This window comes from Haliotis asinina, chromosome 4 (assembly GCF_037392515.1).
Source record: "Haliotis asinina isolate JCU_RB_2024 chromosome 4, JCU_Hal_asi_v2, whole genome shotgun sequence".
Lineage (NCBI taxonomy): Eukaryota > Metazoa > Mollusca > Gastropoda > Lepetellida > Haliotidae > Haliotis > Haliotis asinina.
The window spans coordinates 37,021,011-37,034,878 of record NC_090283.1 but is presented as its reverse complement, the minus strand read 5'-3'; the positions used below and the strand labels follow the sequence as shown (position 1 = coordinate 37,034,878).

The 13,868-nt window shown below is 38.8% G+C and overlaps 1 protein-coding gene across 2 annotated transcripts in view; it reads right to left on the bottom strand.

The window, feature by feature from the left end:
* The window catches only part of LOC137281533 (large ribosomal subunit protein eL33-like), a 37,464-nt gene that overhangs the window by 578 nt on the left and 23,018 nt on the right, over positions 1-13,868 (bottom strand). For both annotated transcript variants that reach the window (XM_067812818.1, XM_067812819.1), the window contains exons 2-4: positions 11,482-11,541; positions 6,767-6,919; positions 2,616-2,766 (exon numbers count right to left, since the gene is read on the bottom strand). In XM_067812818.1, the coding sequence (XP_067668919.1) occupies positions 2,616-2,766; positions 6,767-6,919; positions 11,482-11,531 (354 nt within the window). In that variant the 5' untranslated portion in view covers positions 11,532-11,541. The remainder of the gene's footprint in view (positions 1-2,615; positions 2,767-6,766; positions 6,920-11,481; positions 11,542-13,868) is intronic.

The following is a 13,868-nucleotide window of genomic DNA, read 5'->3' as shown; positions in this document are numbered from 1 at the left end:
CGTAATAAGCATCTCCTTCCCAAAGTAAGCCTGACCTTCACTGTCTAACACATAACCTGGGTCAAACAACATTTTCATAGAAATTTTTTCACAAATATATGACATATTGTTTACACAAAACTTCTGTTTTACCCCCTTATAAAAATATCCTTTTCCAAACATCTCTATAAGAAGATACTAACAACACCTCTTCCAGCTATACCTTGATACGACTGGTTCTTTGGCATTATTTCAAAATTTGAGGTTCAGTCTTTACACTGCATTAGCTATTAAAACAAGATTCATCAGAAGATGACATATCCCCCCGGCCCCCAAATATTTGAAAGGACAAATCATCTGAGAGTAACTTATTGTTTTTTTTTAGACTAAGTTTGAATTGTTTCTATGGAATTCATGAAAAATATAAAAGTCATATATCTGTAATCAGAAAAAGTCACTATTTCAAGAACTGTGTCATATATCTACCAGTATCTTTTGAAAGATATGAAATGGTTTTGGAGTTGTGCTTCGGAAACGAAGTCTGCAATGTGTTCATGGAACCTAGAAAATAATACATCATAAAAACCTGTAAATAGCAAAAGGCACCACTTTCTGTTCTGAATGATATATCTAACAGGTTTAGGAGAAAAACATTGGAAAGTATTGAAAGGAGTTCTGCTCCGGAAATGACGTGCATCCCTCCATTTTTGAGACATAAGTCCGAAACATTTCCATGGAAACTGAGAAAATAAGAAATCACAAAAACCTGTAAATATCAAAAGGCAGTACTTTGGGGTCTGCATAAAAAAAGTGGATAAAGCCAAAACATCGTAGAGTCGAAGTACAGTATCTCATGCTAGGTTTAGATTAGGTGATTCCTTTTCAGAACACAAACATTGCTTTATCAGTATTTAACAGATTATTAAATGCAACATTAAGTCTATTGGTGAAAATTAATGCCTAGGCATACGTAATTATCAATCATTTCACTAGGTTGTGATTCAAATTGAAAAGATAGTTTAGAATTTGTTTTTGAGAACCTCTCCCAAAAATTATTATTTTAATTTTTGTGATGTTTTACCATAAATTTCGAACAGGCTCAACAATCTTTAAATACACCCAAAAAGCAATGCAGATTTTTCAGTCTCCTAAACCTGCCTGAGCAGCACTTAAACTTTTATTCGTTTCCAGATGCCTATTGAGTCTAGCATTCAAAATACAGTCATTTATTATGATTTAGTCTTTGCATCGCTGAATCTACTTCTTCCACAGTGATACTGTCATTCAATATAGTACTATCACAAGGCAATGCAAAAATAGTATCAATAATGTCATTTACATAATCTTGACACTTCTCATTATTTTTTTTACAAAAGTCATGAAAATCTTTCTAACTTGGAGTATGAAACTCGTTTTCATCTTTTTTGGGGGGTTATGTTAAGGGATTTCCAGAATTGGTTGTGAGAATGTTAATATGGGTTTGTTTCACCTTTGTATTGTTTGATATGTTTGTTTCAGCATGTTTATACAACTTTCCATGTTGACGATATGAAATATTATTGTTTTGTGCACTTTTTTTCTGTACTTCTGCCTTACCATAGTCTTCTTCTTCGTTGAACTAGGCTGAGTAAGTTTATGAGTGTCACTCATCTTCTATGTGTGTATTGGCGCTCGACTAACACCAACCTTTGGTGCAATGTTTTGTTTCATTTGAACCAGCTGATCATTTGAGACAAAGCATTAGTTACAGAACAGCAACAATGTGGAATTTTAATCTGTCTATAATTTTATGGACTGCTATATGCATGTTTCCTGAGTGAGTTTAGTTTTACATCACACTCAGCTGTATTCCAGCTATACAGCAGCGGTCTGTAAATAATTGAGTCTAGACCTGATAATCCTGTGATCAACAGCATGAGCATCGATCTGAGTGTAGCGGCCACAAAATGTTTTAGTCCTATGCTGAGATTCAAACTACGGACCTTCTGTTCCCAAGCTGGACATCTTGTCCACATGACCAAAGAGGTTAACCCCGTCAGCAAGCTGACAAGGTAAGGATGTCATTTGTGGGATGATTCCATGCAATGCTACATGCGCAAATGGGAACCTATGGCATGTGCCAACCAACTCATCATGTCTAACCAACTGATCCCATTAGTCGCCTTTCACAACAAGTATAGTCATCTTTTGTGCCAAGCATGGGTTGCTGCAGGCCTCTTCAGGTGGGTGGGTTCCTAACATATACACACTATCCGGGATTTACCTTGAGTCCTGTATTTGAGGATCCCTGGGACGCATGCTTATAATTTACAGGGTGTCCCAGACACTTAAATATTATTATCAATACTGTTATTGTAATGTGCATCATGATCAACACATTAATTGTTACAGTGATGAAAATGCAAGTGATACCATAACCCAGATGCAGCAACCTCACCGCTAACTTTCTGCTACCTGACTGGAATTCTGACATAAGTATTTGGACTTTGTCTGCGAAGCTGTGGATGCACTGATAAATTTTATTGCCTCTACAGTCAGTTCCTGCACTAATTTGATTTGACTGTGTCGGTTATTCAGTGTCAGGTGACAGTTATCTGAGGTGCGGTTTTGAATGGATTAAGATATGTTACACATACCACTCTCACTCTTTTGCCCATGGCTTTTGAGGGCAAATTCCTCCTGAATTGTGCACGAACAGCACCACTGTTTCCATGGGACCGAGTAATTTTCCCCCAGATGACTCGAATCTTGTTAGGTCTTGTTGGCTGAGCAGGACAGGCAGTTTTGCTGTTAACAAATAAAACAACCAAGATTGGTTAATTGTTCTGAACTGTTGAACATGTCAAACATGTGACATTCGACTCATCCTTCCCCTGTTTTAACTTTGGAAATGATAACTTTCTAGGTAAATATTTCATAATGGGAATCAAACATTAATCATAATTGTTTCAAATGAAATCATTTCCTAATGAAAATACAAACTAATTTTTCTTCAATGCTCAAAGTAAGCGGGAAAGCATTATTGTTTGTCGATCCAGTCTGGCAAGAGTGAACTCCTAAGAGAATGATGTGATGTGTGTGGATTCAAACTGGTTCTCCTCTTGTCCAAATACAAAAGATGTTCAAAGATTGACCAAATCATGTCATAATTAAAAGTGAAACCTGCCAACTTAGAATCATGAATTTTTAAGGTGTGGAAAAACACACCTGGCCGTTGAAATGTCATTACATTTTTTAATGTCCAACGCATTCTGTAACAAATGCCACATTTGGTCAAACTGTCAATATGGAAACCCACCTGCCGCTTACAGTCAATTAATTACACATGCAAATAGCTCAATCCATGTAAAAAGAACAATAACCAATAGGGGTTCGAATACTTTTTTTTAACAAGGGTTATCAGAAGATGACATAGCCCCCCCGGCCCCCACATATTTGAAAGGACAAATCATCTGACAGTTTCTTGATGTTTTCTTAGAGTAAGTTTGAATCGTTTGAGACTAAGTCCGAAACGTTTCCATGGAAACCAAGAAAATAATAAATCACAAAAAACTAGAAATAGCAAGAGCTACCACTCTGGGGTCTACCACACATATCTTTTAAGTCTTACTGACAGATATTATGAAGTTCTTGAGTTCTGGAAACGAAACACACCTCTCAGTTTTGAGATTATGTCAGAAATGTTTCCATGGAGACCAAGAAAATAATATATAAAAAAACCCTGGAAATACCAAAAGGCACCACTATGGGTTCAGACTCATACATCTACTAAGTTTTACAGAAAAATATTGAATGTTTTTTAGTTCTGCTTCGGAAACGAAGCCTATGCCTCCATTTCAAGACTATGTCTGAAACGTTTCCATGGAAACCAAGAAAATTTGAAATCACAAAACCCTGTAAATAGCACCACTTCAGGTTCTGATGATATATCTACCAAGTTTTGCAGAAAAATATTGAACGGTTTTTGAGTTCTGCTCCGGAAACAAAATGATAACGGATGGACAGACAGACAAGGTGATATGCTGGTTACAGAAGGGTTAATGATCAGATGTGAAATGAAATTCAAGTTTATTTGCAGTTTGAAACCATAAGTGGAAATTATCTAGTAGCCATGGGCAGGTAAGATACCATTATTTCATCACCCAAAGAGAAAACTGATTTGTCCATGCGTGCAGATTTAACCAATCTGGAGCAGGATGTGGATGACGGTGGTGAGGATGCACGAGAATGTTTTTCCACAGGGGTAATGGTAGAGGATGGGGAAACCAGTTCCTGACTGGCCACCAAGGCGCCACCACAATCAGTCGAAGGCAAGTCGTTTCCTTGATTATTGTAATAACTCAACAGCAAAAAGGAAACATGTGGAGCCCTTCCCAAGATAGGCCGAGATCAACCACTGCCCAAGCCACTGGATTGATGATTTTGCTGCAAACATATCTATGGAGAGCCCAGTGCGCGAGTCTAAGAGACAACCCTCAAGACATTTGATGGGGGAGGCCACCAATGGGGGTAGTGATGTAACTGAGGTGGAAGATGAAAATCATCCCTAAGGACGTACTGTTGATGAAAACGCTGAAGGGGACAAGTTGAAGTCACCCAGTGCTGGTTAGAACTTACGCCGACACTAACAATTCCAGAAGTTTATACCAGTGGGATGAAAGACAATCTTGTGCCATCTGTCCAGAGGAAATGGTCTATCTGGAATTGGTAGCAGACGAATGAGAGACTGTCATTCAGGACAAGCCAACCTAGTTGGTGTAACAGGAGAGTGAAATACTGTTGTGGTATAGTGAGCAGACGGTCCAAAAGGTGCATAAGACGATCGTCCAGACACAAAAGGAGTTGATGCCCCTCAAATCAAGATACCAGGAAATAGGAGTGATGAGGGGTGAATTTAGTTTAATGCAGCACTTGGCAATATTCCAGCCATGTGGCGGTGGTCTGTAAATAATTGAGTCTGGACCAGACAATCCAGTGACCAACAACATTGGCATCGATATGCACAATTGGGAACAGATGACCTGTGTCAACCAAGTCAGCGAGTCTGTCTACCCTATCCTGTTAGTCGTCTCATACAACAAGCATATTCACCTTTTATAGCAAGAATGGGTTTCTGAAAGCCTATTCTACTCCGGGACCTTCACGGGGTCTCAGGAAATAGGAGTTGTGATACATTTGAACAACCAGAGGGCCTTCGAAATTCGAAATGGGAGGGCAGCCCATTGGAAATATTGACTGTTGAAATAAAAGCACAGATACTGCCTGTTGCTGGGACGTATTGGAACATTAAGGTATGCATCCTGAGGGTCCAGGTCGAGGAGGAAATCTTTGACGCAGGCTATGCAAGAACCATCCTCATTTTCCTGCACCCTTTCTTCGGCACTTTTCGCCAACAGAAAAGCTACATTCTCCACCAAAAGGAGGTGTTGTATCTGGGAACAACATCAGAGGTGGATCGGCGATGAGTAGGAGCCAAAACCCCTGCCTCAATAAGGATCTTGAGTTTTGAGTTTAGCTCCGGAAACGAAGCCTGTCCCTCCATTTTGAGAAAGTGAGAAACGTACCATTGAAACCGAGGAAATAAGAAATCTCAAAAGCGTGTAAATAGCAAAAGGCACCATTTTAGTTTCTGGCTCATGTATCTACTAACTTTTGCAGGAAAATATTGAATGGTTTCCGAGTTAAGCTCCGGAAACAAAATAATTACAGACTGACAGATGAACGAGGCGTCGACTATATCCTCCCGCATTACATTGGGGGGGAAAGGAGGAGAAAGAGAGATACCAAAATGTTAACGGACGTACGGACAGACAGACAGACAGACGAGGCGTCTACTATATTCCACCCCAGCATTACATGTCAGGGGGATAACAATTTGTCTTGGCACATACAATATCAGCTTAACTCAAAGTTAAACTTGTTGCCATGGAAACGCATATTTTGTTCAGAAATCCCAAACCACTAAAGTCAACCAGTTCCCCACTAGACCCATCTATGTGCCAAACTTGGTGAAGAAATATTTAACACTTTTTTATGTTCAGTTCCAGAAAGGATGAAATCTGCACATAATAAGTCCAAAATAATACCCTCATGGAATGTGCTGTGGGGATAAATAAACATGATACATCAATCATCAAATGACATAGAAAGATAGTCATGCCAGTTGAAATAGAATATCCTGATGTGTCCTGCAGTGTTCGATCTAAATGCAGTTGGCAAAATGAAGTGAGTGAGAGAGTTGAGCTTTACGCCGCTCTCAGCAATATTCCAGCTACATGGCAGCGGCCTGTACATAACTTAGTCTGGACCAGACAATCCAGTGATCAGCAACATGAGAATCAATCTGCCCAGCTGGGAACGATGACATGCGTCAACCATTGAACCAAGTCAGCGAGTCTGACCACTTGATCCCTTTAGTTGCCTCTTACGACCAGCATAGTCGCCTTTTATGGCAAGCATTGGTTGCTGAAGGCCTATCCCAAACCGAACTTTCATGGGCCAGCAAAATAAAGATGCTGATATGAAGGAAAAGTCGAAGTAGTTCCATGAAGTGTTAAGTTTCAGTATATTGAACCTGTGGGGAAAAAATATTAAAAATAAATCAATGAAAAAGTCACTTTTACAAAACTTTCAAAATCAATGTCTTTTTTCCTCTCAAGTATACAGTAAAGAACAAACTTCCCTAAAACTACCAAAGAAGGAATTTAGTGCAATGTCATTTGAGACTATGGAAACTTCTGCAATAGTCCAATGCTTATTGTTCATATATTTCTTATTAACAACTTACTTCCTTGCACGGTACACATAGGCACATCTCTTGCCGAGGTAGAATTCAGTTTCCTCCTTGGTGGTGACACCGTCAATTCTCAAGAGAGATGTATTCTCATGTTGGTTCCTCAAACCTCTTTTGTAACCAGTAAAAACTGCCTTGCAATAGAGTCTGAAAATGACAACAGTATCTGTTCTGAGAACAATCTATGCAGCATTGAGTCAGCCCCTTCAACAAAGCAACACATTGTTCCAAGGCACTTGATTTAGTACACATGGTACTGTTGGTCCAAATTAAGTGCATTAAGACTTCAAATCACATGAATATATTATTTATGTATATCATATACACTGTTTACAGTACACTAAAACAAAATATAAATGTCAATAAAAATGTCAAAACAAGAGTCATCAGAAGATGACATATCCCCCCAACCACCACTATATGTTTGAAAGGACACATCATCTGACAGGTACTTACTGTTTTTCAGACTCAGTTTTTTCAGACTTAAATTGAATTGTTTCCATGGAAATCATGAAAAATATAAATGTTGGGAGATATGAAATGGGTCCAAATCACTTCCATGGAAAATGGGAAACTGATATATCACCAAAATCTGTAAATAGCAAAAGGCACCACTTTATGGTCTCCCGGACATATCTGTCAAGTCTTGCAGAAAGATATTTAGAAGTTTTTGAGCTATGCTCTGGAAACAAAGCCCATCCCTCCACTTTTGAGACTATGTCAGGATCACTTCCATGGAAACCAAGAAAATGATAACAACCAGAGTCATCAGAAGGTGACATATCCCCCTGGCCCCCACATAGTTGAAAGGACAAATGATCTGAGAGTTACTTATTGTGTTTTTAGACAAAGTCAGAATTGTTTCCATGGAATTCATGAAAAATATAAATGCCATATATCTGTAATCAGAAAAAGGCACCATTTCAAGATCTGCCTCGTATTGTATATCTGCCAAGATCTTTTGAAAGATATGAAATGTTTTTCGAGTTGTGCTACGGAAACAAAGTCAGCAACATGGAACAGTTCATGGAACCGAGAAAATAATACATCATAAAAACCCGTAAATAGCAAAAGGCACCACTTTGGGGTCTGTCACATACATCTACCAAGTTTTACTGACAGATATTAAGACGTTTTTGAGTTCTGCTCTGGAAACGGAACACACCTCTCACTTTCGAGACTAAGTCCGAAATGCTTCCATGGAAACCAAGAAAATAATAAATCAGAAAAACATGCAAATAGCAAAAGGCACCACTTTGGGGTCTGCCACACATATCTACCAAGTAACACTGACAGATATTAAGAAGTTTTTTAGTTCTGCTCCAGAAATGAAAGACACCCCTCACTTTTGAGACTAAGTACGAAATGCTTCCATGAAAACCAAGAAAATAACACATCACAAGATCCTGTATATAGCAAAAGGCACCACTTCAGGTTCTAACTGATATATCTACCAAGTTTTGCAGAAAAATATTGAACGGTTTTTGAGTTCTACTCTGGAAATGAAACACACCTCTCACTTTTGAGACTAAGTACGAAACGCTTCCATGAAAACCAAGAAAATAACACATCACAAGATCCTGTACATAACAAAAGGCTCCACTTTAGGTTCTGATTGATATATCTACCAAGTTTTGCAGAAAATTATTGAACGGTTTTTGAGTTCTGCTCCGGAAACGAAGCCCACCTCACCATAAGACTAATACCAAAATGTTCCATGGAAAAAAAAAAAAAAAAATATAAATGCTAAAAATTTGTAAACAGCAAAAGGCACAACCATGGGCTGAGATTACCATATGTATCAAGTTTGGTCTAAAAATATTGAACGGTTTCTGAGTTAGGCTCCGGAATCAAAATGATTCCGGACGGACGAGGCGTCGACTATACCCCCCCCCACACACACACATTACGTGCCGTTGGGATAAAAATGCCACAACTCTGTAAATAGCAAAAGGCACAATTATAGGTTGAGATTATCATATCTATGAAGTTTGGTCTAAAAGCTGGAACGGTTTCCGAGCTGTTCTTCCGGAAACAAAATGATTACCCATTACATGCCAGGGGGATAAAAAAACACACAAATAAACAAAATTATAAGCATGCAATCGTGATTCAAAATGCGATATTTTGTACTTGGGCTTATTTCCCTTGAAAGGAAACATTCGGGAGACCAAACCCAGCCATAGCGGGTGGGGGTGCACTCAAGTGTAACCATGGCTTCCGATTGGCTGGTTCATTTGCTGATATGCTGATGGCTCATTGTGTGTACAGAAAGATTTGTTTGATGGGCTTTTTAGAAGTATGGCGAGTCACAAGAAAGTAAGATTCTTTATGGAGAACAACTTCTTGTACTTGATGCGTTGTTTCAGTATGGATTCATATGTCATTGTGAAACAAAATCTTATGCAGTAGAAGTAGTTATCCATCAACAATGTATACAGAGATGTTGGTTTTTGTAAATACAGTCATCCCTCGCCATAACGCGGGTCTTGGGGTCCACGGATGACCCCCCACGTTATTAGACATCCGCATTATAGTACCTATTACATAATGTGGAACAAAGGCCGAGTTAGATCGTATAGTCCAAGGACATAACAAAACTGCTGTTTCGAGAATTGGGTCCAGTAAAATATATCGTATCGTTGAAGGTGAAAATAAACAAACTTTGAAAATGAATATATATATATATACGGTAAACTTTGCAATAAAAAATCACTACCTGTTATAAAAGACGTATATTCACGCGAATATACGTCCTTCTTGTTATTCATCTAAGCCGGAAAGAGCGATCAGCTGTGCACAGACGCTTTGGTCCTATGTACCGGTGATTCAGGTAAAACCGATCCGATAATATTACATAAAAGAACTTCTATTCCATTATCAGAATATTTTACATATTAAACTGTTATTGTAACAGATTATTTTACATTGCTATCTGTCTCGCATATAATGCAAGTTTTCTACAAACATATTTAACATAACAATGACCACAGGCCGTTACCTGTCTGGATACAATTTACGTAGGAGACAGTTTGACAAGTCACCACTGACTTCCTGTGATACTTGCAACTTTGATCGTAGAAAAAAACCCCAATATTTTGCCCATTTAATTGTTGAAACTGACTTCAATGAGTCAATAATGCGGGACTTGGAGTCCATGGATCACAAGACTAATCTGGTGGTGACTGCTAAGGATAATGTGAATATTGGTGCTATCGGGGTAGGCGTGAAAAACGGACCCTCACCAATGAGGTAAGCGGAAGTTGTATGCGTATGGAAAGAGGTAATGCTCTCATGGTGTTTCCGTTGTTTCTGTCAACAGTTTTAATAAATAAAATTGGGATTGAATTTAATCAAATAATATGTGGTTTCTGACACCATACATCCTGACTGTGTCTTACCGCGCTAAAGCGTGGTATGTTGCATCACAGCAAACACTGTAAGTACTCGTCATAACTCGACAGATAGCATGTCTTGTCTTTCATAAGTTACTGCTACAATGTTGGTACAGTTATTACTGAGAAAACCCTGCATGTTTTAAGCATGTGAAACACAATGGATATGTACAATAAACTCTGTCAGTTGCCATCCACACTGAATTTCATTAGTTTACGTAAGTTACAAGAGCGCAGCTGCGGATTTGTTGATGAGCTATTTTCGATTTCGTGAAGGGGCGTGATCGCAGTACAACCTTTTTATGGAAGCTACGGATTACCCTGCGGTTTAACTGAATCCGCAGTATCGTGAAGCGAGTTATTGCGAGGGATGACTGTACATGTTCTCTGAATTCGTGTTCTTCCCAATCAAAAATCATCTCAGTAGAGATGGTGAACTACTGCGTGGCTGGAAACTGTCATTTGGCCAAGTACAAAGCACGGCTTGAAACTGACGAGTTTGCACCAGTTTTGGTCAGATCCAGTCATGCGAGAAAAATGGATGCAGTTTGTTTGCAACCCACAGACATAAAAACATTTCATGCGTATAAGTATCACACCTGCCTAAATACATAATGTGGCAGAGACAGGACTCCACTGCATGAGTCATAAATCAATATATATTGTTTATGGTGTACAGTCTAATAGGTGTTAAGTTCAAATTTCATGTGGTCAATGATTGAGGCTGAGTATTGCATACTGTCTTTAGCAGACAGGGAGACATCAAGGTGTCAATAAATCAGACACTGAGCTTTTTATGTTACAGGCTGCTTACCACAATCAAGTTTTTTATTAACAAATAGAATATTTACTTGTTTGTGTACACAACCAAGATCAGACTACTGCTCACGACCTCATGCTCTGGGCATGCATACTGTTTAAGCTCTGCGAAGCTATTCACTGCGCATGCGTTATGGGCTACCGGCAGCACAGTTTTTGAAACCACTTTTTTCGCCCAGTGCTGGGTGAATCGTTTGAACTCTGATTTGGCTGGCTTTTTTTTCATTGTGTTTTTTTTCCAACTTTATAGGTAAAATGGGCATTTTTGATGATTTGCTTCAGTAAGTGCATACCAAAAGGTGCATTTGGTTGCACTTGACCTTTAACAGTCTCCACAAAATAATCATGCAACAACCTTACGTTTCTTCCACAAGAACACAATTCATGAAAGGCATTTCCACCACAGTAGTGACAACATGACCATGCCAAACAACTACTGCCTGAGTTGCTGATTCATAAAAGATGATACACTTGTACAACATTAAATAAACTCACCTGCCTGCCTTCTTCTGTGGGGCAGATGTCTTGGGCGAAGTATCAGCCATAATGTATAGCCTGTAAAAACAAAAAAGCAAAATCAAGTGAATGATTTCCCATAACACTTTGACTGAACCTTGACATATTCTTAGATACCAGCAATTCCATGCTTCCAACCTCAGTCAAATTTCTTGTATGTGGTTAAAATCAAGTGTATTTTCAAAAACATCTCAGTCTATGTTCATCAGTAATGTTTCAGATTTCTCATTAGTGGTTTCATATAAAAACGGTATCGGTGACCATTTACGTTATTTGGAAATTCAACATATCCAGCAATCATTTGATTTTCACATTCAAAAACCTGCAGCAAAAAACGATGTGAATCTCTGTGCGTGATATCCAAAGGATTTTCAATTAGTTGTATAGAAAATGTGTGACACGCTCATTTTGCATATTTCTTGACCACAACAAAGAGCTGCCGACTCGTTGTGGTGCAACTCCTATCAGGGGTCAGGTGATAGTATTACCATGCACGTATTCCACTGGACCCCACAATTCATGCTAAATGGGTTGTATATGAGAGCGAAGCAATCGCTGTGGAAGCTTGTAGTATATAATGAATCGGATAGTTTCACGACCCCTACCTTGCTTCCAAGATAGCAAATACTATTGAAGTTCAAAACAATTCTAGTTGTAGTGATTGATGACCAAAAGGATATTGCAACTTGTAACGTAATGATTTCTTCCACTGAGGAAAGGTTGCAGTGACAATAATACTGTAAGTAGTATTTATGACACCCGCCTTGGTTTCAAGAAAAAAATTGTTATGTAGCAATGTCATGCAAAATGCTTATGTCCATCAATCGAATACATATTTTACTAAACGCAAATAACATGTATTCTCAGAGAGGCTGGGCCATTTTTTAAAAAATATTCGGGTCATGGCCTAAAGTTGGTTTGCTTTCATCGAACTACAACCTACAGCGAACTTTGTCCAACTCACACTCTGTCTTTCTCGGATTGCTGTATAAAGCGGAATGAACTTATGGTCCTGATGTGATCCTTCTTTGTTGTCATAATGAAATAGCTCCACTGAACTGAACTGAACTGAACTTATGGTCCTGATGTGATCCTTCTTTGTTGTCATAATGAAATAGCTCTATGTCTCGGACTCTCATTATTTTGGATTTCGGACTGAAGTAACGGTACGAAGCGAAGAGGTAGTTAGTTATATGTAAAACACTGCTGTATAATTCGGACCGAGCAGAATGTCTACTTGGCCAGTAAACCTTGTATAAATAACCCATTGACTGGTTTGGGTATTTTGTCTGGCGGTGAAACCTTACTTTTTGATGTGATTGCTACTAATTGAGATCAGGGTGTGTACAGCCATATGACAATCAAATTTAAGGCCTTTTTAGGACTTTGTTAAGGCCACTTCAGCCAAATTTAAGGCCCACTGAGGATGCTTAAATTTACTAATAACCATGTACTGGATAACCGATTTGTATTGAATTTCTGAACGGCATTGTCAGCTACAAATTTTGAGATCGTGTTCGTTGCAGATTTTGCAGAAGTTGTACTTTCCGATTTTGGTGAGGCTGGAATAGTGAGGGTCAACAATTCACTGGGAGAATTAATTTCACCGCTCGATTTATCATCGTTGCTCGTTGTTGGCACTTGCAAGAACAAAGGCATGGATGACCGTACGCTTGAGCCACATGCTCGTTCGTTTACCTGATACGAACTACTTTGTGCGTGCGATTTTAAAGCTGACTCGCCCATCTTCCCGAGATCGATTGTCTTGTAGCAGACATTGCATAATGCCTTGTGGCAACCCCCTTTGAATGTATCCAACCAAGAATATTTCTTCCTCCAGTTGACATTAAAAACAGTGCGACCCATCTTGCACTGGATCAGTGGTCGTCACTAGGCCTAATGCACGAAGCACCCTTGCTGCCAAATATGGCATTAACCTATGACTCCTGTACATGGTAGTGCCCGACAATGCCAGCTGGACACGTGACAAGTGTTAGAACAGCCATTATAGAGCACTAGATTAATAAGTATTCCCAATATGTATGTTCTTGAATTAAAAGATCAAACCTTTCTGCTGGAATCATTTTGTGGATACATAACGTTCCACTTAAAACAACTCACCTTTTATTTAATTGAAGTATTATTTATACCACAAGATATGTTCTTAATTTGCACATAAGCAAATCTTACCCATCTTACCTATATTCAGCAATAGACTGATCCAATACAGGTCATGAAGTAAAAAAATGGAATGGCCCATGTTCTTGACAGGTAATACCAATACTTTGGTTTGTAAATACAACATCCCTGTTCAAAAATCCCATTAGCCCCGAACATGCATAATGCAATTTCATGACGGATTCCTG